At 34.5% G+C, this 25274-nt stretch overlaps 2 protein-coding genes and 2 pseudogenes across 2 annotated transcripts; 1 reads left to right on the plus strand and 3 right to left on the minus strand.

Moving 5' to 3' along the window:
* Positions 1–215: 215 nt before the first annotated feature.
* On the plus strand, positions 216–3858 carry LOC143558721 (uncharacterized). The gene is made up of 12 exons (XM_077047503.1): positions 216–524; positions 597–725; positions 997–1089; positions 1213–1292; positions 1495–1608; positions 2124–2197; positions 2314–2390; positions 2471–2554; positions 2648–2740; positions 2814–2921; positions 3023–3097; positions 3283–3858. The coding sequence occupies exons 1-12, from the start codon at positions 216–218 to the stop codon at positions 3706–3708; spliced, it is 1662 nt and encodes a 553-aa protein (XP_076903618.1). The 3' UTR covers positions 3709–3858.
* Positions 3859–3958: 100 nt separating this feature from the next.
* On the minus strand, positions 3959–5113 carry LOC143558720 (acetolactate synthase 2, chloroplastic-like; annotated as a pseudogene).
* A 65-nt stretch (positions 5114–5178) lies between these two features.
* LOC143558717 (thylakoid lumenal 17.9 kDa protein, chloroplastic-like) lies at positions 5179–7421 on the minus strand. Its single transcript, XM_077047500.1, has 4 exons — positions 7101–7421; positions 6906–7020; positions 6749–6818; positions 5179–6054 (listed from the first exon to the last, which is right to left on the minus strand). The coding sequence occupies exons 1-4, from the start codon at positions 7379–7381 to the stop codon at positions 5834–5836; spliced, it is 687 nt and encodes a 228-aa protein (XP_076903615.1). The 5' UTR covers positions 7382–7421; the 3' UTR covers positions 5179–5833.
* A 16624-nt stretch (positions 7422–24045) lies between these two features.
* On the minus strand, positions 24046–24489 carry LOC143558719 (secreted RxLR effector protein 161 pseudogene; annotated as a pseudogene).
* Positions 24490–25274: the final 785 nt, after the last annotated feature.

The raw sequence follows: 25274 nt of genomic DNA on the forward strand, positions 1-25274 counted from the left end.
AATTTATATTTTCCTACCCGTGACGCCCACGGGTCAATAACCTAGTTTTATAAAAAGTAAAAAAAACGGGATGGTTATGATGAGCCCAGGAACGTGAGCCCAATCCAACAAAACTGTGATAACGAATATTCATTCTGCAACATAAAATAAGGTTTTATCATTTTGGATCAAAATCTAAAACCCTAACCCTAACAATAACAAGGTTTATCGATTAGATGTCGATTGCTGCTGAGAATCCTGCAGTTGAAGAACCAAAGGTCGAAAACCAAGACCCTGAGCTACCATCAGACGACGACGATGAGGAGGAGGAGGTATTCTGGTCATCGGATTCTGAAATCGGAGAGGCTTTGGATTATTTGGACGCCAAAGATGACGCCGGAGCAGTAGACGGAGCTATTACGCTGAATGCTCGCCGGCCGAATGCTCACGGCGGAGCACACTCTCGACCGAATGCGTCGGCTCTGCAGCCGCTTTCGAATCGGAACCAGAAGTTTACGAATCATATTAGGGCTTCGCCGTTGGAGGTGTGTTGATGTTAGTGATTGAATTGTGTTTTTAGAATTTGGTGATTGAATTGGGTAATTGGTGGTGTACAGGAGTGGGAAGGAAGGTGGAATACCGGCATGTCAAACTCGGTGACCACTGCGATCCGTGAGAGTGTGCGAGGGATGACTATTGGTAAGACTAAAACTACTGAAAAAGCTGACAGAGCAACTGTTGAACAAGTGAGTAACATCTTTATGTTCTTCAAGAAATGCATTGTCTTGTTAGATGATAGTTTTTATACTTTTCAATTGGCCTGCGGGTCCTTGTTTTCAAATGCTCTTAGACAACCTGGTTTTCAACCATGTTTAAGTACACATTGATGTATGGTGTTCGCTGTTCACCTTTCCTATAGACATAACATTTTTGCATATAATCATTTTTTTCTCACTATGTGGATTTCTAAGTTGCATTTGGTTACTGTATTCTTAATGAAACTGTTATTATTGTCAGGCAATTGACCCTAGAACTCGGATGGTTCTCTTCAAAATGTTGAATCGTGGTGTTTTCCATGATATCAATGGCTGCATTTCAACTGGGAAGGAGGTATGTGTTGATGCACTACTAGAAATATTAGAATCAGAAGAGAATGTTTCTAGGCATTTTAAACAGAAGTGAGTCATTTTAAAATTTGTTTTCTTATACTTTCAACTTATATATGTCCAACAGGCAAATGTATATCATGCTACAAAATCAGATGGTCAGGAACTTGCAATTAAAGTGTACAAAACATCTGTTCTTGTGTTCAAGTATGTCCCACACGCTAAACCTCATACTTTCATTAGATTATCTATAAGTTATAGTGACATATATGTGTTATGAGTATGTTTTGTCAGTTCTATTGTGTGCCTTTGTTTTTTCAAGATTGCATTGTGAATTTGATGATTAAAGCAGCAATGAAATATTCTATGATTTGGCTTTATATTCATGTTTTTTTCTTCACAACTTCAGGGATAGAGATCGCTATGTACAAGGTGACTATAGGTTCAGACATGGATACTGTAAGCACAACCCGAGGAAAATGGTGAAGACATGGGCTGAAAAGGAAATGAGGAATCTGATGCGGTAACACAAGTTTTTCTTTCTTTGTAGTTATGTGATTTTCGTTGTCTTTAAAATTTCAATTTTGATGGTTATATAAATTTCATTTTGGATGGTTATGTAAATGCCACATCTGTTCTATTAATCTTGTTTAGAGAAATCAGAAAAGTACACTACACAATAATAAGTTGTCAAGGGTAAACTAGATAAATATTCATTCAACTTTACACTGACAGCTAATGTATGCATTGAGCTTTTAAATTACCTTTTAATGTACCATACTTCCAATTGTTGCCTTTCTAACTGGTGACACGTCATCGTTTATAATGATGTGGTGATTTATTTGGCTGCCACGGCAGCAAAGAGCCAGCTTGTGGCTATAGAAAAGGCAGAACAGTAAATTTTTTACCTCACACATAATACAAAATTTATAAACTAGAGAATTTGTATCATTGTATGTGTTGTTTTTGTTTGTTTTTCAATTTTTCGTTATAGATCGAGAGGGAGATGTAAAATTTTATATGTATATTTTACTGCAGCCTAAAAGCTGCTGGAATTCGTTGCCCCACTCCGCTTCTTTTAAGGCTCCATGTGTTGGTTATGGAGTTTATTGGTAAACTGTTGTATATATGATTAATAATATACTTATGATACACTCTCAGTGTGATCACTATGGATTATTACTATGATATTTATTTGGTTATTAATATATGTATTTTATATTTTTAGGAACCACTGGATGGGCTGCACCTCGACTAAAAGATGCTGCACTGTCTCTAGACAAGTTACGTGAAGGTTATGTTGAGGTAGTTGAGATTGTTTTACTAAAACTGAGAGTAGTTGTATAATTTTACATTCTTACAATACAACATGTGTCTCTGTGTAGATGATAACTTCAATGCGGATACTATATCAAAAGTGCAAGCTAGTACATGGAGACCTTAGTGAATATAACATACTCTATCACGAGGCAAGTTTTATGTTTTCATTATTTTTTTTGCACATATTTAATATTAAAAAAAGGCTCCGTGTTATTATAATTTATTAAAATTTTTTCTTGCAGGGTCACATGTACATCATTGATGTATCTCAATCAGTTGATCTTGATCATCCTCACGCACTTGACTTTCTGAGAGAGGATTGCGTTCACGTATCTGTACGTTTTATTTATTTTTTATTATTAAACAGGTCAAATCGGTTAATCATATTAACATTGTTGTGGGATGTAGGATTTTTTCAAGAAAGGTGGAGTGGCAGTTATGACTATTCGTGAGTTGTTTGACTTTATTGTTGACCCGTCAATCAGTGATGAGTCTGTAGACAGTTATTTGGAGGAGGTATGCTATGTTTATAATTAACTTATTATCATCATCATTGTTTCTAATTTTTATTTCAAGGAATTAAATTCACATATTGAATCAAATTCAAAAAATTTCAGGCTCAAAAGAAAGTTTTGGCCCGAGGACACGAGCTTTCCACAGAAGATGAAATTGCAGATGCTGTTTTCGTCCAGGTATGCATAACAATCAAGTTTGTCTTTGTTGTTGACCCTTGATTCGTTAACGGGCCGTCACATCTACTCTTTGTTTAGTTTGGTTAAAAGGCTATTAAGGAGAGCCTTGTTTAACTAATAAACCATTCGGCCCGTTTGTTTTCTTGGGCCTGCTTCTGAAATTTGTTTTATTTTAATTTATGCAGTCGTATATCCCGAAAACATTGGATAATGTGAAAAACGTGGAGGCGGATGTAATACGGTTAACAAGTGGGCAAGACACAGGAGACATGTATTATCAAACGATTACAGGGCTCAAACAAGTGCGGTTAATAGAAGAACAGAATCAAGAAACAAATGTTTTAGAAGATTCACATGCTGACGTGGCACAACATTCTAATTCACAAGATCATGAATCACAAACCGAAACAGGTGAAGAAGATGATGAGGATGATTCAGATGATGAATATTATTCTAGTAATGAAAAACCGACAGCTTTGGATAAAAAGGCGGCGAGAAAAGAAAATAAAAAGAAAGTAAAAGAAGAGAAAAGAGAAGCTAGAAAGACTAAAGTACCGAAAGCGGTTAAGAAGAAAAAAAAGAAGTTGGCTAAAGCTAAGAAAACTCGTTAGAAATCGTGTCGTGTTAGAAGCAGTGCCAGATGCGGTTTGATGGTTTTATAGTAAGATTCTCGTTTATGGTAGATAATTTTAACTTTGTATTGTGTTGAGTTTTTATATTCATCCATTTTGTACGTGTGAGCAATCCGGATTTTCTCTTTTATTCTTAACAAATGCCATGAAGTTAGTATATTTTACTATACGTACTGCGAGTGGTTTAACGCATCACACACACTGCTTTACAAAGCAGTTATTATTCCCATTATGTTATAGGATACATTAATCAAGTTAGTATTGTATTCTGCCATCACCTTCAGTTATAATATCTTTAAAATTTCTTCCAGCTGGGATCATGGGCAAAATATGTTCTTGATGTGGAACAATAACATCCAACATTTTCTGAACCGCAGTTCTAACATCTCCCATTTTGCTCACTCGGGCCGCTGGTATGTTACACGCTTCAGCAAACTTCACCATATCTGGAAATATCTCTGATTCTTTTCTCAGGTTTCCTAAATATGACTGGGCCCGGTTCACCTTATAATAACGGTCTTCCCACTGTACAACCATTCCCAAATGTTGGTTATTAATCACCATTATCTTAACTGGGAGATTCTCAGCCCGAATTGTAGCCAATTCTTGAACGTTCAACATAAAACTTCCATTACCGTCAATATCAACCACCACTGCATCAGGTCGTGCAACCGCGGCCCTAAAAGCTGCAGGCAGCCCGAACCCCAAGCCCCTAGCCCGCTTGAAGTCAGCAGTTGTCTTGGCCTGTTGTACTTGTAGAACTGGGCCGACCACATTTGATGCTGCCTGACCTCAGTAGTTATGATTGCGGTCCCACCTGTCAGTTCAGTGAGCATTTGGATCACATACTGAGGTTGGACCGCGTCCCCGAATGTTTTAAATGTCAACGGGTTACTCGCTTTCTGACCCATTACTTCCTCCTTCCACAGTGAATCTTATTTATTCCTTGTAAAGCGGTCTTGATATCGCTACAGACCGACACATGAGGTTGCTTATTCTTTCCTATCTCTGCAGGGTCGATATCAATATGAACAATTTTAGCCCGACTCGCGAAAGTTTCAATCTTTCTCATGAAATGGTCATCAAACCGGACGCCAAATGCCAAGTCGCTTTTATCAATAGCATAGTTAGCATAAACTGTGCCATGCATCCCGAGCATTCCAAGCAATAAATTGCAAGAGCCCGGGTATGTTCCAAGTCCCATCAAAGTATTAGTGACTGGAATACCGGTAAGCTCGACAAAACACCATAATTCATCACTCGAGTTCACACAACCACTACCCGTGTACAAAAATGGTTTCTTCGATTCCTTTATTAAGCGCACGATTTGTCGTAAATGTGACTCCTTTGAAGGCATTGGCAGCCTAGAGGCTAGACATGTAACCGGATAACCTCATAGGTTACATGTCAAGTCATTTGTCACCTCTACGAATTCCTTATTCGTACATCCTCGTTTCTGCTATCTTCAACTTCTGTGCTTGTGTCGACCTATCAATCGGTTCCTTCCGTATAAAATAGTTGGTTGAACTGCAACTTTACACAATTTCCCCTTTAATTAATCATGAACATCTTGTCACACAAAACCTGTTTTGATCTAAGCAAGCATGGATGTTGCGTATTGATGACCCACTGAATGACCAATTCAAAACTTTTATGCCACTACCCTGTACCTAGGACCCTTAACATCCTTCACTTGTGTGTCGACCAAACTCCTGTTGGTAATTAATTTTACCACGGCTATCTAGACCAGCAGTAATCCCAGGTAATCTATCCGCCGCTAGACTCTTTTATCCATGTCAGGTTTCACAACGGACTGATACTGACCTTGGAGTTTCCTGTGGCTGCATCTCTAGTAAAAAGCTGTATGTTTCGTAGTGTAATACAACAAACCGAACACCTCACTGAGTTCACAACTCACTAAATGAATCTCCTTGAATCTGGTAAGTCAACGACCTATTGGTCTGCGTTTTCTAAAAGCAATTACTTAACAGATAATAGCAGTGAATGAATCAGACATCATTTACAATCTCAAATTATAATTATATAAACATAAAAAAATGGGGACCAATGAACATGATTGTTTGTATACACATTTAAATTGATCCTAATCCATGGCACTAAAACTAGGTGCATCCCACCCTAATCGGTCCACAATCTTCCTTATTCTTTCTTCTTGACCCTTTGAATCCCCTAAGGCTGTGGTAAAAGGGTACACATATGTAACCTTTGTCGCCATGCACCGATAAGATACCACGTCTCCTTTCACCGAGAACTCTAAAACATCACGTCCAAAATTTCCATCCACCGTCGCTTGCAAATATTTACCTGGTGAGTAACTATTATGTAAATAGGCCAATAATCAATCAACCGAAAAGCGCATACACTTTTATAGTTCTACTAGTTACTTAGATCACTAGCAAGACATTAACAAGCTCATGACTTTAATTGTTATAGAGGGAAAAAAAAGAACAAGTAAATAATGCATGATTTATGTATACAAGAATAGAGGGCAGATCATAAAAACTCATTTTTCCTACAAAGCGTAGTAAGCATACTGACTTTTAAATCAACTCATCAATTTTTTTAAAAATTGAACTTTTGCATACTTCATTTTTTAAAAAAGGTATAGAAGCGAGAAGCCTTTTCTCTTTATCATGGACATTTTGCAAAAATGTTGTTGTGCATTGTGTGATAAACAGTCCGTTTAACCCATTTACACGGTGCGAATATATGCCTAACGCATCTGCACGGTGCAGATGTGTGTCCAGGTGTGCAATGGGTTTTGATTCATTTTGACATGCGTGTCTGAAATTTGCATTTAATATCTCTTACCCGTGGAACCCATGTGTGGCTTCTTCGTGGTTGTGTCCCACGCTTTCTAAGTTGTAACTAACAGCTATACTTGATTCGTGATAAATTATTCTATTTCTAGAAATGCAAAATGAAAAGGATCATCTAGCATTACATAACTGAACCTAAATTATAGTGCTTTTGCATTACGAAAGTGAAGCAAAATTACCATCAGGGGTGTCTTCTACTATCTCAATTTTAGCGTTTTTCTGCGTTTCTAGAATCGCTTCCTGCAATTGCTGCAATAAACATTCAAAAACTGTAATTTTCACCAAACAGAAAATAAAAATAAACCTAAAAAACGCAACTGACATATTATCAAACACCTGGAGTGCATTATCCAAAGACTTGTCCGGAATCCGCCAAGGGAACGCAAACGATGACGATTTCGGATTACTCGAAACACACCCGGGATTATTCGACGGGCACGGTCTAATCTTCCTGCAAAAACACAACCACAAACTCATAATTTCGAGATAAAAAAGCAAACCCATAAAAGAAAACATTAATAAAATGAATACCCATTATCCAATCCGGTGATTAAGTTCTTGGATTGAGAGAATGGGGTGGTGGCAGAAGGTAAATTGGGTGGCTGAATTGGGTTGTTTAAAGATGGGATTGCTAGAGATGACGGTGGTGGTGAAGTGAGTGTTACGAATGCAACTGCTAATGAGAGTAATTGATTTGAGAATAAAGCTTGGGTTTTTGGATTAGGGTTTTGAGGAATTGAAATTGAAGGTGATTGAATTGTGGATTGTTTGAGTGGGAACAGAGGCAGGGTGGTGGTTAAACTGAAACTCATGGTTACTAGTCATTTGAACTTGTTTGTGGATGGCTGGCTATATATAATATGTTCAACCCTGCTTTTATTAAAAAACTAGGTTATTGACCTATAGAAATCGCAACTAATGACATATTTAAGATGATAAAAATTTGTTTTATATGTTTATTGGGAGAATTATTTGATATAATTGTAATTCATATTCCTAAGTAAACAAAGTATTTAAAATAAAAACTTACTAAAAATGAATATTCATAAAACATTGTTTGGAAACATAATTTAAAACTTTAAAAATTAAAAATTTATAAACTGCTAAATATTTCCTTATAAACCATATTTGTTGTCTTGTTTGTAACTTTACCTTACTTTTCCAAAATATGCATTTTAATACAATATCTACTCTTCACTATTGATAAAGCAACACATTGTTAACCATAAGTAGAAAAGGGGTCTCTCATATATATTCCAACTTTTGTTAGAGATCTGCTTTGAGTCGTTACAATTATATCGAGCTAATCTATTGTGTCACCAATATCACTAACGATTAACGCTGCAACTTTAGAAATTTTTGACAGGTTGTAAGTCCGTGCATCTTTTTGCCTTGTTCCAATAATGCACAACTTTAAATCCATACCGGGATCGTGTTTAAAACAATCGCTTACCTTACGGTATCCTTGAACCAAAAGATTTTGAGAATCCAACATTATCTTCAAGTAATTCTTTATTTCTTTATCTAACATTTCCGAACTTGATTCTAAGTCGTTACGTAAGAAAATGATTATGTGTTAAAAATAATAGATTGTTCATATAAAATATTGAAAATAATAAAGGATGTTTTAAATATCCACCTTGAGTCGTGACAATTATGATATACAATACGTAAATTCAGTTATTTCGTATAATAATCTTTATTTATGATTTTTTTAATAAGTTTTTGATATATTTATCCACTATTAATTCAAAGTGTCAAACCAAAATTTGGTGTGATTTATTATAGAAATAAAAATTCATACCGATATTATTATATTACATTTTGTGTGCATAAAAATGATATTTTCGAAAAAAAATATTGTGACGGATTTAAAATATAATTTTACAAAGACTAAGATTTTGTTGTAAAAAAATTATCTTAAAATAAAAAGAGAAATGTTCAACACAAGTTAGTAAATCAAAGGACCGTTTACCACACAGGTGGAGTGTATATATTATGTTATACAATATAATGAATTGTAAAAATTGTATTTCTAAAAAAAATATAATTATATATGAATTATAAGATATTTATAAGAATAAAATTACAAGTTCAATCATCTTTATAACTTAAACCATGAACCAAAAAAATACATTAAGAATAACATGTAACATCTATTTAATTCATATGTTACATGCCTAAAAACTTTGTAACATTAAAAAAAACGTTCAAAAATATATGCTTTAGTAGGTTATGGGTTAGTGACCCGTGTACTACACGGGAGAAAATTATATAAAAAATGTCAGTTATAAATATATGCTAATATATTGAAATATATTGTGAATTTTTTTACTTATATGAACTAAATAATTTTATATAAATGTTATGTTTTTGAAATTTATCCAAAAATGGAATGTGTAGTAAGTCATTGCTAACAATTATAATATTTCATTTACTGAACTACTCACAAAACTTTTTTTGAAAATGATCAAATAAGAATGCAAGTATTGTTATGATCCTTAAACTCTTTTTGTTTTAGCCTATCACATTTAAATACAATCACAAAAATAATATAAAGAAAGTCAATTGAATGTTTAAGAATCCACTTGGTGACCGTTACCATAAAAATAAAAAATCAACCACAAAGTAAAAAACAAAATTAGAAATAAAAAAAATTATATATGTCAAAATTTTAGAAATCTTAAAATCACTTAATGATTTGATTAATTTTAATTTTTTTGAAAGTATTAAAATCCTGTAATAATAATATTATATAAGACATTTATGAACGTATTAAAAGATAAGTATTCAAATATGATATTGATATAATAAAGGAAATCATTATTGTAAGTCAAATCAAATATTAAATGTTACCATAATTATATTAATTATACATCTATATACCCATAAATAACTATATAATTATGGTAATACTTTGAATAATTGACTGAAAGTTTAAAAGCTGCAATATAACTTGTTGATCATTCAAAAAAATAACTACAATATAATAAAAATCTATAATACCTAAAAACAAAATATGAATAATAACGCGATAGTAACCCAGTCACCAACTCAACATATTAACTCACAAATTTGTTATCTATACAGCTTGAGAAATCTTGACTAAATAATTTAGATATAATTACAAAATTTATAATCAAATCGGTTATTTAGAAATACTCCAAAAAAATATGGAAACATTTATGATTTTTGAAACATTAAAATATGGGGTTTATTTTAGACATTAATTTTGATATTTATGGATAATTAAAAAATAGTCAAATATAAAAAATGAAAACCTTGATGAGATGAAGAAATGAAAACCTTTAAAGGTTTGTTGCAAGATTGTCAAATTTCGTATTTAAAATAGGTTTAAATTTATTGTGAATCGTAAGACTAAATTAAGGGTATTATATAAAAACATAAATAAATAAATGCATATTTTATTATAAATGAATTTTTAATTTAACTTTTGTTTCATTACATTCAATGACTCAAAAGTTATGAAACAATAGTTAGATATATTAAATCAAAAAAGTAAGGTTGTATTTTACTAATTTTACTAAATAATTTAGACATAATTGTAAAATTTAAAACAAAATTGGTTAATTAGAAAGCTTTCAAAAATTATCGAAATGTTTTTGACTTTTGAAACATTAAAATGATGACTTTTGAAACTCTAAAAAATGGTCAAATATATAAAATGGAAATCTTGATGAGATTGAAAAGTATGAAAACCTTTAAAAGTTTGTTGCAAAATTAGTCAAATTCCGTGTTTAAAAAGGGTTTAAATTTGTTATGAATATTAAGAATAAATTAAGGGTATTATAAAAACAGAAATAAATAGAAGCCAATAATAAACTGGAAGATAAGTTGTGTAAAAAAATAAAAAATAAATAAAATTAACGCACATGTTAACAATTGATAGAAGTTTCAAGATAAGATTCACACGTGTTAACAGCCAAAATAAAAATTGATCATATAAAAATGATTTAATTTACATGAACTGTGTAACCTACTTAAATACATAAATAATTGTAACTTAATATCCATTGTTGTACAAAAAGAAAACCAGTTTTTCATCAAATACTCCTTCCATGCAATTAGCTATTTTATAAGTTGGGTCGCTATAACCTGAAATGACTAAAATTAAATTAATGTTACATAATATACTATTATGGCTAAATTAAAAATAAATACATATATTTTGGTCTAATTAGAATTACCAATGGTGGATAGATGCAATTAGAGAAATTTATGGCTAAATTAAAAATAAATACATATATTTTGGTCTAATTAGAATTACCAATGGTGGATAGATGCAATTAGAGAAATTTTAATCACAACCTAAATAAACCATTCATTGTATGAAAGATAGAGTAGTTATAGAAACTTCAACATGTAATTTGAATCTTGGAGTTTGATGTAGAACCTAAACAGATTACAGGAAAATCATATTAGAATTAAAAACAATACAAACAACAAAGTGCAAAGAAAATGAAATGACAATGACAATAGCGAATAATACATAAGAATCGACCATTAGCGTAGACTAAATACATTACCGGAAAATATGGAAAAGAAAGTCGGCAAAAATGGCTAAACCGCAAGAGAGAGAGAGAGAGAGAGAGATATATATATATATATAGAGAGAGAGAGGGAGAAAGATATAAAATCATTTCTATGGACCAGTCATCTCCTGGTTTATTGTTGTCTTTCAAACGCCATAGTCTGAGTATACGAACCTTCAATACACAATCGTTGTTCGAAACATCCAAACCGTTGAACATGGTATTGTTAGATACTTCCATGTTGCCATGTAACAAATAAAAAATTCAAGCAAAGATTCAAGATTCATTAATTAACTTTTAGACGAGTTAAAAAAATATTTATCCGTATGAAAGAAAATGAAAAACGTTGACAATGATACAAATATGAATCGACGATTAAGTAAGTGAGAAGTGTGTGAATATCTTTATTCTGGTTATAGTATATATAGATAAACAATATTTGTTAGAAAGTTTGAATTGTTAAAAAAAAGGAAAGGTCTAAATATAGTTAATTTAGGGAATACAATCAGGGATTTCAAAAAATGTAATTGATATTGATATAAACTTATTTTGCTACTAATAAATATAGTAAAATTAAAGAATATATTAGGGATTTGTATAACAACCGATTAATAAATATAGTAAATTTGCAGCATGTAATTAGGGATTTATTTTTAACAAAATCATAATAACTCATAAGTCATAAATGATATAAATTCAATTATATTATAATTAATGTTTACAAAATTAGACATTACGTTGACTACGAATTCAAATTGATATAAATTCAATTATATTATAATTAATGTTTACAAAATTAGATATTAAGTTGACTACGAATTTCAATTCCGATTTTGAAAAGTTGTTAGGTATTATTAATGATATGAATCAATAAAAATCAAAATACTATAATTGTAATTTGGAATCAATTACACATTAAAAATTTAACAAATACCATAATTGAAAATTGGAATCAATGACACATTAAAAATAAAAAATTTAACATTTAACATATAATGTAATTGAAATCTGGAATGAATTATAAATTAACTATTAACCATAGGAAACATAGGAATTATCAATTAAAAATATCAATTAACATTAACACTTAAGATTAAGAATTAAACATGCTATCCTAACAATATTAAATACTAACCTAGGATAATTAAACATACTATCCTAACAATATAAAATACTAACCAGAAAAAACATCGATTGACGGTAAAACAACCATCGAAGTGAAGATCTGATTAACAATCGACATGGATCTACTCATCGATTGACGGAAATCGTTTCCGGTATGTAATTGAGTATTCCGTTTATCGTCGATTGCCCTTATTTAGACGAACGGCGGTGTCAATTGAATATGTCGGATCTAATCAAATCATTGTCCGATTGACATAAAATAATAGCCGATTGTATGAAGAATTTTGTTGATTAGGTAAGGTTGAGTATGAAGGAAATGGTGTAATGAAGTTGAAAAAATTGAAACTTGAAAACCGGTATTATTATTGACTTAAATGAATACATTAATTATTTTAATTATTAGGAATATAATTTATTTTTGATTTATTTAAATGATAAGAAAAATAGAGAAGTGCAAGATAATTTTGAAAGGAAAGGTAATCTTCCAATAGGAAAGGGGCATGTGAAGACAAACTAATTTGTTTAATAGTATATTAGGATAATAATAATAATAATTATATTTTAATAAATTAAAAATTTAAATATCTATGAATTATTATTCTAAAGAGAATGTTAGCCTTGACGATTACGTCATTATAATTGTTGAAGTTATAGGACAGGTTACCATCACGTTATCAGCATGTGTTGTAAGTTATGAACCTTGGACTTTATAAAAAAAATGTTACCCGGGGTGTTGTTGTTTCACTATAACAACTGCCACATGTCACTCGACTAGTGGTATAGACTTCATGTCCGTCACATTTATCTCAAATACGAAATTCACTATTTAATTTTAGAATTATATAAATATCGCCAAGGTCATTTCATTTATGTAGTTTATCTTTAAACATACGCCAAGTTTCTCCAACATATGTTGTTAATTTCTCATCACATACTCCAGATGTCTTACGATTTGAAAGAACTTTATTCCTCTACTTTGATGATTTGAGTGGAGATCTAGTAGTTATGCATATAGGTTCATCCTTATTCCTGTATTTATGGTTGCGTCTAAGTTTAGCTTGGGTATAGTTACTTAAAAACTTACGACTAACGGATTGGATAACTTCATCCGTAAGTATGAGAAGACCAAACCCTAGATCTTGTTTGTCATTCTCCCGATGATACTGCCCTTCATAACCCCCAAAAGAAAGGCTACCGTGCATACATCCTTATTCAACTTTGCTCATTTCCAGCTTTTGATCAATAAGTTTTTAATCGATGAGTATTAATATTTTAAACTACATCTTTATCAAGTATCACCCATAGAGATTATGAAAGTATACCAACTGGAATTTTGTTGTTGGTTTGTCCAGGAAGTACTAGAGATGATGGAATATCTAGGGTCTAGTAATATAATGACCATAATTTGAAGACATGATTCAGTTATTCATACATATATTTATTCATACAATGATTTATTTAGGTTTCATTTTAATCGTTATCATTAAAATCCTAAAAATAGTTGATTAGTAATAAAAAAACCATCTATTTGAGAACTAAAGAAATCTTGGAGCTTTGATATTCTATAGAATTTTTCTTGGTTTCGCTTCCACGCTAGTGAATTGCACCCCATTCCTAGTATTCCAAATGCACCATTGCACCAACATGATATGGTCAAGATGTCGTGAATGATTTCCTTGAGGTCTTTCTTCAGAACCGTTTGGTAGAGGTCAAAGAGGTCCTGAACGGTGAAAAAAAAGGGCTTAAGATTGCACTAAATACTAATAAATTGCCAAACAAACGAGGAGACATGACATGGCGTGGGTATGATATGTCGTCTCCCTATCGTCACCACAAAGTGGGCACAAGTGTGAACTCAAGTGAATATTTCATACCGAAAGGGAAGCTAGTGTTGGGACTCGGGAGCCTATCCATTTCCGCACGCCAACCGAAAATGTTGCATTTGCTAGGAACCCATTTGAACTTGTACGAGACCGAACATTCTGAATACCCAACAGTTCTTGAAGAGATTTAACTGAATATGACTTGGAGGAGTCACCCTCCCAAACCCACTTGTCTGACGAGCCCGAATCTGGATTTGATCACGCAAAAGAAGGTATTGATGCCACTCGAGTAACCCCACGGGTGATGACGGAGCACAATACCATCTCCAATTCCATGTTATGAGTTATTGTTCCAAGAATAAAATTCTGCAGCCATACTTTTCTTCTTCTTCTTTTCCAGCCTAAACATATTAGCCAAAGCAGGTCTCTTGACACCTACGAATCGAGCCAAAAGGTAACAGGTCGCTCATACCAAGATGACATCTAATGTAGCTCGAAAAAGAAAGATCACCATGTTTTAAATTCAAGAACCTTGCAATATTATCTTATGTTTCAATGAGGGCCCTTTTGAGAGGCACCATGGACCAAAAGAGTACTGAGTTATGGAAAGCCGAAATCACGTTCCTTTGTAAACTATGTTCCTCTTTTTTGTACCGCCACACCCATTTAGCAACTAGTGCCTTGTTTATATCTTCAAGCATGTAGAGACCAAACCCTTCATCTTTTTTTCTTTTTGTAACTTTTTCTCAAGAGACCTAGCGTATCTCAAGAATGATAAACGATAATTGACGAACAACTTAGAAATAACTGACTTATATTATAGCCAGAAAATATAGCTAAAAAAATTGATTACAATATCTTTGGTAGTGATGGTGATGATTCTTGTGTTTGTTGTTGTTGTCATATCTAACACTAACTTTGTACATGTATTTATACTAGTAACCTATCTTGGTCACCAAGCATAATATATGTCCACCACTCAACTTGGCCACTAGGGTGAACTTGGGCAACACGGTCAACTTGGCCAACAAGGTGAACTTGGTCACCAAGCAAATGGAAGAATGTTTCATAATACCCCTTAGACTTTAACCGACTTGTTAAAACCTCTTAGGCCCGGTTCACCACCGACTTGTGACCCGGAATAGAATATAATCCAGCATTCACCCCCTCTAATTTCTGATTTAGATTAGAAAGGTCTTCAATTCCAAGTAACTCGTGCATCTTCGTGAACTTGATTCTTGCGAGTGCTTTAGTGAGGATATCGGCCCGTTGCTCTTTCCTGCTAATGTGCTCAACATCGACCTCGCCGTCGTTGTAATAATCTTAGATAAAATGAAACCAAGACTTTATATGCTTTGTTCGTGTAAGGCCCCGATCCCGGGGCCCTACATTGGCGTTGGATTTACTCTTAAACACAGTTCTAAATATCAAGAGTTAACTAAAACTTTTCGTAGAAATAATAAAAGTCAATCATTTCTTACAAACCATAAAATACTTGTCTTAAAACATCGAAAATTGTCTCAACATAAAACATAAGGTTAAACATCATTCTTCCATCCTTAGATGACATTCAATCCATGCCATTTGTCATCCTTATGCTAGCTCTTTTAACCTATTTACTCGCGTGCATGATGATTGTCGTTCAAGTCAATCAAAAACCCAATTTAAACTAAATAGTTAGAGCAAGTAGGGTATCGTATCACAAGGAGTATGTGGTCAATGTAATTCGTGTACATATTTAATATTATGAAGTAACTAGTGTTTAGTGCTGATCACACAAGCAATTTAAATTGAATTTAGAGAACTAAGCAACGAACAAGTAAACGAGTATTAGGCAGTTAAGAAAGCAAATCACACCCGGGAATTCAAGTAAGCAACCAACAGTTATCTCATGCAACCTAACAGATTAATCATTAACGATTAATTAAAAACTGATCAATCAGATAAAACCTTAGACATCAACAATTACTTTACACACGACACTGGTTATCAAACAGTCCTTGCTAGTGTGACTCAGTTTAGGGCAAATGTATGTTTTATCGTATTCAATCAAACCAAACAGTTATATGATTAATTATCTAGCAACTGATAACAGATCGTTCAGACTAACGTAAACCTAAACCGACCGAACACACAGAAATTCCAAACATCAATAATCATATATCAATCATTAATAATTATACACAAGTGTTCTTAATCACATGAGAAAAAGTGTAAAGATTACAAACTATACATCCCGGATGTGATTCTAGGAGATTAGCCGAGCCTTGACATCATCAAATCTTCGATACGGAGGATATGGATCATGCGGAAGGTCTTGGCACAAGCTATGATGGTCAAAATCGCCTCTATGGACTGTTAGAATCGCCTTTGCTTCGTCAAAACGGAGTTAGGGTTCTTTATCTTGAATAATATGCTTAAAACATAATTTTCCCGTCTTTTATGTCCATCGCGATACGCGATGGACATATGACCATCCCCTCGCGTATCGCGACCTAATAAAACCTCATTTTTAGATTCCTCTCGTTGAGAAACCCAAAATTCATATATTATGGCTCCCGTAACTCATTTTCTAGCTCAGGATATGCTCGTTTTACTTCAAGGTCGCATTTTGTCAACCCATCTTGTTCAGTTTTAGCATCGGCTTATGATCACTCATCCATACTCTTCCCAAATCCTTGTAACACTTCCCAAGACATCAAATCATGCTTCGGTCTTCCCGAGATATCATTTCATGCTCGTACAAGTCTCCAATTTAGCATCTTTAATGATCAATGACCTGAAATACAAAAGCACGTATGAAGTACCAAAGTTCTAACAATATATTAAAAAAAACTACATAATTAATAAACTAATATATATACAAAATACTTGATCATCACATCCCCACACTTATCTTTTGCTTGACCTCAAGCAAATTCTAAAGCAAACATTAACCTCCATCATATGTATGTAAATTATCACCATTAATACTAGTAAGGTTTAAGGTCATACCCAGTTTCCCAGACTGACACTTTCTAGATTGACATCCCACAAATAAGGTTAAGTGCTATAATAAAAACAATAGAGCCGCCCAGACAAGTGTACTTTGTTTCCGGTTAAGACACACATGCTCATACCCCTCATAATATAACATCTCTCCTCTCGGTTTAATATCTGGACTAGCAAAAGAAGTGCTAGTATCACTTTGCTCTCAATATCACTCATAAGAAAATATTCACCCATAAAGCTGCTTTGACACAAATGCAAATCAAGAGGTCTTAAAAGGGTTGTGACGGGGCCAGGTGTAAGGGTATGAAAGGGAAATATTTGAGTAGCTCAAACGATCCGACCCGGCTTATTACAAAACATCTAAATAAATGAAATACTATACAAACTGACTGCCTTATTATACAACCTCTAAATAAGCAAACTAACATACATACTGATTTCCCTTTTTTTTTTACATAAACGAACTACCGAATACATAACTGAATAAAAACCGACATCTTTTTGGCTTTTTCCTCATTTTTTTGTTAAGCATAATAACGTGATGCTTAATAATGGAACAAATACAAATACAAAAACAAAGACAAATACACTTACAAATAAACCTAGTAAGCCGGATCGTCTCGTAACATGATGTCAGGGTTAAACAAATGAAAAATAAGTCCAAGAAAGGTTTTCTAAGGGACCCAACCCCCCGCCCCTCACATTAACCATCCTCATATGTATAATGTATGAGGCCCCAACCCCCCAGTACCCACACTCTCGCTCATCCAGACAAGGCTTAACCTAATTGCCTCTATCACTTTTGCATTTTGCGAACTACGATCCTGTAATCCATGAACATCAATGAAAGCACTCAAATGACATGTGTGTACTATATATTATATGTGTATTATATATATTTGGGTCAACTCACACACGTACCGGATGAATAGGGTTGACGATATAAACATGTGTACATGTCCCCATGACTCGTTATCCCCGCCTAAACGACCCCATTTTCAACTTCTCGTTATGAAAACATTTGTGAGTAAGACTATTGAGAAGCTGAAAAACCAACCATGACCAGAAACCTATAACTTGGCATTAATGACAATAATTAACAGTTAACAACTTTGGTTTCTGAACACTCTTCGAGTTACTATTGGGTTAAAATTTTTAAATTTCCCCCATCCCCACACTTGAGGTTTACATTGTCCTCAATGTTGAAATAGCTAAATAAATAAAGAACATTAGAGGGACGGGGTTGAAATTTACCTTTTTTGACTGTTAAGCAATTTAAAAACTCGGGGCTCAATTGTGACGGTTCTACTAGCAACTATACAATTACACTTTTAACATTTAAACTAAGAAAACAAAATAAATTATGAAACTGAAATCACCTGATATCAACAAAACTGGAAGAGGACCAGTCGGCTCGCGAACTCTCATAAACACTCGTATACTCTCGTCTCAACCAAATACCAATATGACAATTGAACCTACAAAATCTCGAGATGTGTAGAAGCAAGCTTCTCACAAGTGTAAGACATAGGTCCTTTAAGAGTTATGAAAATGATTTTCTGTTAATTTTATTAAAACAACTACCGAGCCAAATTAAGTCGTTTCATAATAAATTTAGTTAAACAAGTTAAAAACGTTAAAATACCTAACTCACTTTCGTAGGAATCACGATTGCATTTAGCGTATGCAACAAGCCCTTTAAACCCCCCGGTAGCCCGGGTGGACGAGTGGGGTCTCGTGAGGGTTTATAATGAACTACACCCACAAAGTTCCAAATACAACACAGTATACAATAAATCAAAATACAACATATAATAACTCAAATAAAAACAAATTGGAAAGATACTTACAAACCCCGGGTTGCCTCCCGGTTAGCGCTGAATTGATGTCTACAACTCGACAATACCTGATTCCTCACGGTGGTCGAAGTACACACTTACCCACTGAGTTTCCAATATGCGCTCGGTAGCTTACATGCCAAGTCCATAACCGCTTTACAGTGATTGGCATGCTACTTGAATGATTATTGTGAGGCCGTTTCTTAATTATTTGCCCAATATCTTGCAAGCTTACTTTCTTTTCATTCTTTACCAAGCCTTCATCCCCACACTTGTTGTTTTGAATAATAAGTACTGGAGAAGGCATAGGATTCACATTGGCTACCTTTGGCTCTTCATACTTTGAAGGAGTTGTGTCTTCTACTTGAATCACACTTACACTTTCTTGCTTTGGAAGATCAACAACCCCATTCTATTCATCACCATCAAACACAGCACCACTAGCCAACTCTTCTTGGTCTCGTTTGATTTCAGTATTGTCCTCAATATTCGGATTGAGCAAGGCCAAAACTCTTTCATGTCTTAGCTCATATTCCTTTTTTTATTTCATCATCTGTCTCTTATGTTCCATTAACGTGTTCATGATGGTATCGAGCTCAGAGTGCAGAATATATTGTTGGGCTTCATCAACCGACTGAGGATATTCATAATCTCGTCTTCATGAGAATATTCATAATCATCTTCTTCATAATCATCTTCTCATAATCATATCCTTCATGAGAATATTAATAACCATCCTCATCCGAGTCTGGTTCAGTGTGTATAATCTCTTCATTAATTTGATTGGTCCACTTAGCCTCGAGAGATTTCCTTTGTTGTTCTAATTCCTTGTTATGCTCAACCATTATATTTATCAATTTATCAAGTTTGGATTCCACCATGTCTTGGGAACTTGAGGAATAGGGCATCTCCGGTTCGCAGTTGGTATAATACGGCTCTTGATCATATTGGTCATCCATGTCTGATTGATAATCTTCATCATAATTCGGTGATGTGTGTGTTGTTCAGAGTGTGTATAATATGACAAAATCTCTTTATCTTCATAGCATGTCGTCATATATCTTCGCCCATGGCAATGCTCTTGCCGATTTTGTGCAACTACTGGGAAATCCCGATAGTGATACGGGTCTTCACAATAACAAAAATCACCATAATTGCTCATAGTGACAGTTGCGTGCTCGGGTTTCGGGATGGATTTTGGTTTAGACCCATAATTGAAGGCTGTCTGCTCGAGTGGCGGGTGTGCAAAAATCTGTTACCTACACAAACAACACACCCTGCATAAAATGGAAAAATAAAATAAAAACCAAAAATAAAATTAAAATTACTAAACTATACTAAACTAAAAAAAACAAAGAAATCAAATAACACGAAAACACTAAGCGCACTAACTCCCCGATAACGGCGCCATTTTGATGACCGTCGTTCGTCAATCAAAAACCCAATTTAAACTATATAGTTAGAACAAGTAGGGTATCGTATCACAAGGAGTATGTGGTCAATGTAATTCGTGTACAGGTTTAATATTATGAAGTAACTAGTGTTTAGTGCTGATCACACAAGCAATTTAAATTGAATTTAGAGAACTAAGCAACGAACAAGTAAACGAGTATTAGGCAGTTAAGAAAGCAAATCACACCCGGGAATTCAAGTAAGCAACCAACAGTTATCTCATGCAATATAACAGATTAATCATTAACGATTAATTAAAAACTGATCAATCAGATAAAACCTTAGACATCAACAATTACTTTACACACGGCACTGGTTATCAAACAGTCCTTGCCAGTGTGACTCAGTTTAGGGCAAATGTATGTTTTATCGTATTCAATCAAACCAAACAGTTATATGATTAATTATCTAGCAACTGGTAACAGATCGTTCAGACTAACGTAAACCTAAACCGACCGAACACACAGAAATTCCAAACATCAATAATCATATATCAATCATTAATAATTATACACAAGTGTTCTTAATCACATGAGAAAAAGTGTAAAGATTACAAACTATACATCCCGGATGTGATTCTAGGAGATTAGCCGAGCCTTGACATCATCAAATCTTCGATACGGAGGATATGGATCATACGGAAGGTCTTGGCACAAGCTATGATGGTCAAAATCGCCTCTATGGACTGCTGGAATCGCCTTTGCTTCGTCAAAACGGAGTTAGGGTTCTTTATCATGAATAATATGCTTAAAACCTAATTTTCCCGTCTTTTATGTCCATCGCGATACGCGATGGCCATATGACCATCCCATCGCGTATCGCGACCTAAGAAAACCTCATTTTTAGATTCCTCTCGTTGAGAAACCCAAAATTCATATATTATGGCTCCCGTAACTCATTTTCTAGCTCAGGATATGCTCGTTTTACTTCAAGGTCGCATTTTGTTAACCCATCTTGTTCAGTTTTAGCATCGGCTTATGATCACTCATCCATACTCTTCCCGAATCCTTGTAACACTTCCCAAGACATCAAATAATGCTTCGGTCTTCCCGAGATATCATTTCATGCTTGTACAAGTCTCCAACTTAGCATCTTTAATGATCAATGACCTGAAATACAAAAGCACGTATGAAGTACCAAAGTTCTAACAATAAATTCAAAAAAATTACATAATTAAATCACTAATATATATACAAAATACCCGACCATCAGTGCATACTAAAAGTCAGCTATGCTGAGTGAGTTCTAGTTTATCAGGCAACATTCAATACATTCACACACTTACAAATATACGTATCCGAAGAATACGTATTCATACTGAACCTGTTACCTTTCTTTCGTACATACATACATACATACATACATACATACATACATACATACATACATACATACATACATACATACATACATACATACATACATACATACATACTTTCATTTGCCTTAGCCAACCAAGAGTATGTTCATAGTCCGCCGTCTATACCTATACTCAAGGTCGCGAACATGTAAAAGGTCCGCAGTCCTTACCTATGTTCACCATTTATGGTACGTACAAGGTTAGCGGTCCTTCCATATACCATCCTACATTAACAACACGTACAAGGTCCACCGTCCTTCCCTATGTTGTCACCTATATCATAGCATGTACAAGGTCCGCCGTCCTCACCTATGCTACCACCTTACATCTACAACACGTTTAAGGTCCACAGTCCTTTCCTATGCTGACTCCTATTTACAATACGTATAAGGTCCACAGTCCTTATCTACATTTACACCCATAATCTATAACACGTATAAGACCCACAGTCGTTAACTACGCTATCACATGCCACGTCTATGTCCAATATAAGTTAGAGGCATTTGCCATTTTAACTTACTATGTCTGACGTAGAGCCCGCATACCGTACATACACCTGCTTACACGTACCACATATACAGTAAATATATAGAACATATCAACGTAAAGCAAATTACATCATACCATACGGACACACTAGGCATCCTTCACATTAATCTTCTAACAATCACCTTCCTTGGCATTACGTGTAATATCCGAAGATCGTTCACGCATCGACAAACATTCATAACCTCAATATAATATTTGTCACATAAACCATCTATGGCATACACTTACCACTTAGGGTAAGTGTATTAACATCTCACATTGAATATGCACACAACCCCAAAAACATAACAAGGAAATGGGTCTAGAAACTCACATGTGTCCTGCTTCTGATGACGGTTAGGTCCTTTCTTTGCAATGTACGACTGACTGTGTAATAAGGAACATTAATCAATTACCACTTCTAGAGTTCGTTTACTTCATTGGCCTTTCTTTCTAAGTCATACTCATTTTAAACGTTACCTTTCATTATTAATTATTTACTTAGTCTTATCTTAACCACCATATAACCATATCTAACGCTTACGTATGTATACACCATACATACATATATGCCATACATACAAATACGTTATACATGCATATACGTCACATATGACATGCACACATACACGTCCTATATATGTATATAACATACATACATACACGAAATACATACATGTTGTACATATATATACGGTATACATACATACATACATACACGTTGTTCATACATACCCGACATACATACACGTCTTATACCTACACGTCATGCATACATACATACATATACGGCTATACATATACATTTACGCATGTATATATACATATACGGTATACATACATACTTATACACCTATACATATATGGTATACATACATACATATACGCCTATACATATACGATATACATACATACATATGTGCCCATACATACATACACGACCATATACATACATACACAGCCATATACATACATATACGCCCATACATATACAGCCATATACATACACGACCATATACATACATATACACCCATACATACACGACCATATACATACATATACACCCATACATACACGGCCATATACATACATATACGCCCATACATACATGGCCATATACTTATATGGCCTAATGTTCAAATCGGCTTTCTTATTTCGCGTAATTAGGATTTTTCTTCGATTTCGGCGCCATCAGCCGCCGTTAACCACCATGTTTGGCCGGAGTTTGATCGTTTATGACCCAGGTAGCTTTGGGGTGTCCAAATTTGAGCTAAGGTGACCCTTAAGCTCGTTTTTGGTTGATTAAACACCCGAATAAAACTAGATCTAGATTCAAACGACTCATTCGGCATCCCGGGGCTGCGGTGTTGGGTTCTAAATTATTGGGTCGGTTGAGATATACAATTTCTTACCTTCGGTTTGTCTTGGATCGTTGAGTGTGTGTTTTTGATGGTGTAAGCTAAGGTGTAAAATGATGGAGATGGAAATGATTTAGGGTTTAAGGGGTATTTATACTCCATAAGCCCATGGACCTTAGGTCCATCTTCACTGTAAGTCCATGATATAATTCCATTTAGTTTAGCCTACCATCCTTATATCTTTAATACTATAATATTATTATTTTTCTACTAACTCAATTTAACTCTTCCAACGTAATTAATATTTTAGTATTAATCATGGAAATTTCGGGATGTTACAGCTTGGTTGTGAAAAACTGGATTTTTCACAAGGGATATTCCGGATGTGTTATCAACTTTCAACACCACTTTCTGCAACGCTTCTCCAGTTAACTCAGTCAACTACTCTCAAAGCCATAAGGCTTGACAAGCGGTTGCCGAAGCCGCCATGTACTTGGCTTCACACGATGAGAGTGCAACCGCCGCTTGCTTTTGTGAGCACCATGTAATTAGAGATTGTCCGTAATAAAACACGTGGCCAGTGGTACTTCTACCATAATCCTTATCTATGCTGTGACAAATATCACTGTACCCGACAAGTCGTTTGGACCCATTCTTCCCGTACTTGATCTCGTAACTTGTTGTTTTCTTCAAATTTCTCAACAGGTGTTGTATTGCCATACCATGAGATTCTCGTGGGCCTTGCATATATCGACTAAAAATACCCACGGAGAACGCCATATCCGAACGAGTGTGTAATAGATGCCGTAAGCAACCCACCACCTTTCGATACTCGGTTGCATCGAGTTCGATTTCATTCTCGGCTTTCGAGTATTTCACACCATGATCCATCAGGACTTGAGATGGATTACAATTTTTGCATACCGGTCTCCTTCAGAATTCTTTTGGCGTATCCTTGTTGTGTTTTTACTATCCCGTCCTCTCGTTGAAATACTCCGATTCCAAGATAGTAAGTTAAACTTCCCGAGATCCGACATCTCAAACTTGGTTGCCACACCCTTCTTGAAATCAGATATTATACTCGAGCTTGTACATGTCACAAATAAATCATCCACATACACGGCTATGATCAAAAAATGTTTCCCATTCGTCTTTCGATTAACCGATTGTTCCTTGGAACATTTTTGAAACTTCATGTCTCGTAGGATGTTATCGAGCTTTGTGTTCCAAGCTCAGGGAGCTTGCCTTAACCCGTACAAGGCCTTTGACAACTTGTAAACTTTTGCCTCCTCACCTTTTTTCCTGTATCCTTCGGGTTTTGAAACACACACAACTTCTTTCAATTCACCATGTAGAAAATCTGTTTTTACATCATGATGGTGGATTTCCCACCCGTTAGATGCATCCAATGCGATCAGTAGCCGAATGGTATCGATTGGGCTATCGGAGCGAAAATATCATCAAAGTCAATCCCGGGCTGTTGCACGTAACCCTTTGCAACCAACCGAGCTTTGTACTTGTTTATCGTTCCATCCGCAATTCGTTTGATTTTTCACCCACTTCAACCATATACATTTTGCAGCCTTTGGAAGCTCGACTAACTTCCATGTTTCATTCTTGTTTATCGAATCAATCTCAATATTCATAGCACGAACCCATTCTTGGTTCGACATAGC

Source organism: Bidens hawaiensis, unplaced genomic scaffold (assembly GCF_021521415.1).
Source record: "Bidens hawaiensis isolate Kalapana, Puna unplaced genomic scaffold, B.hawaiensis_p1.1 tig00019623_1, whole genome shotgun sequence".
Taxonomy (NCBI): domain Eukaryota; kingdom Viridiplantae; phylum Streptophyta; class Magnoliopsida; order Asterales; family Asteraceae; genus Bidens; species Bidens hawaiensis.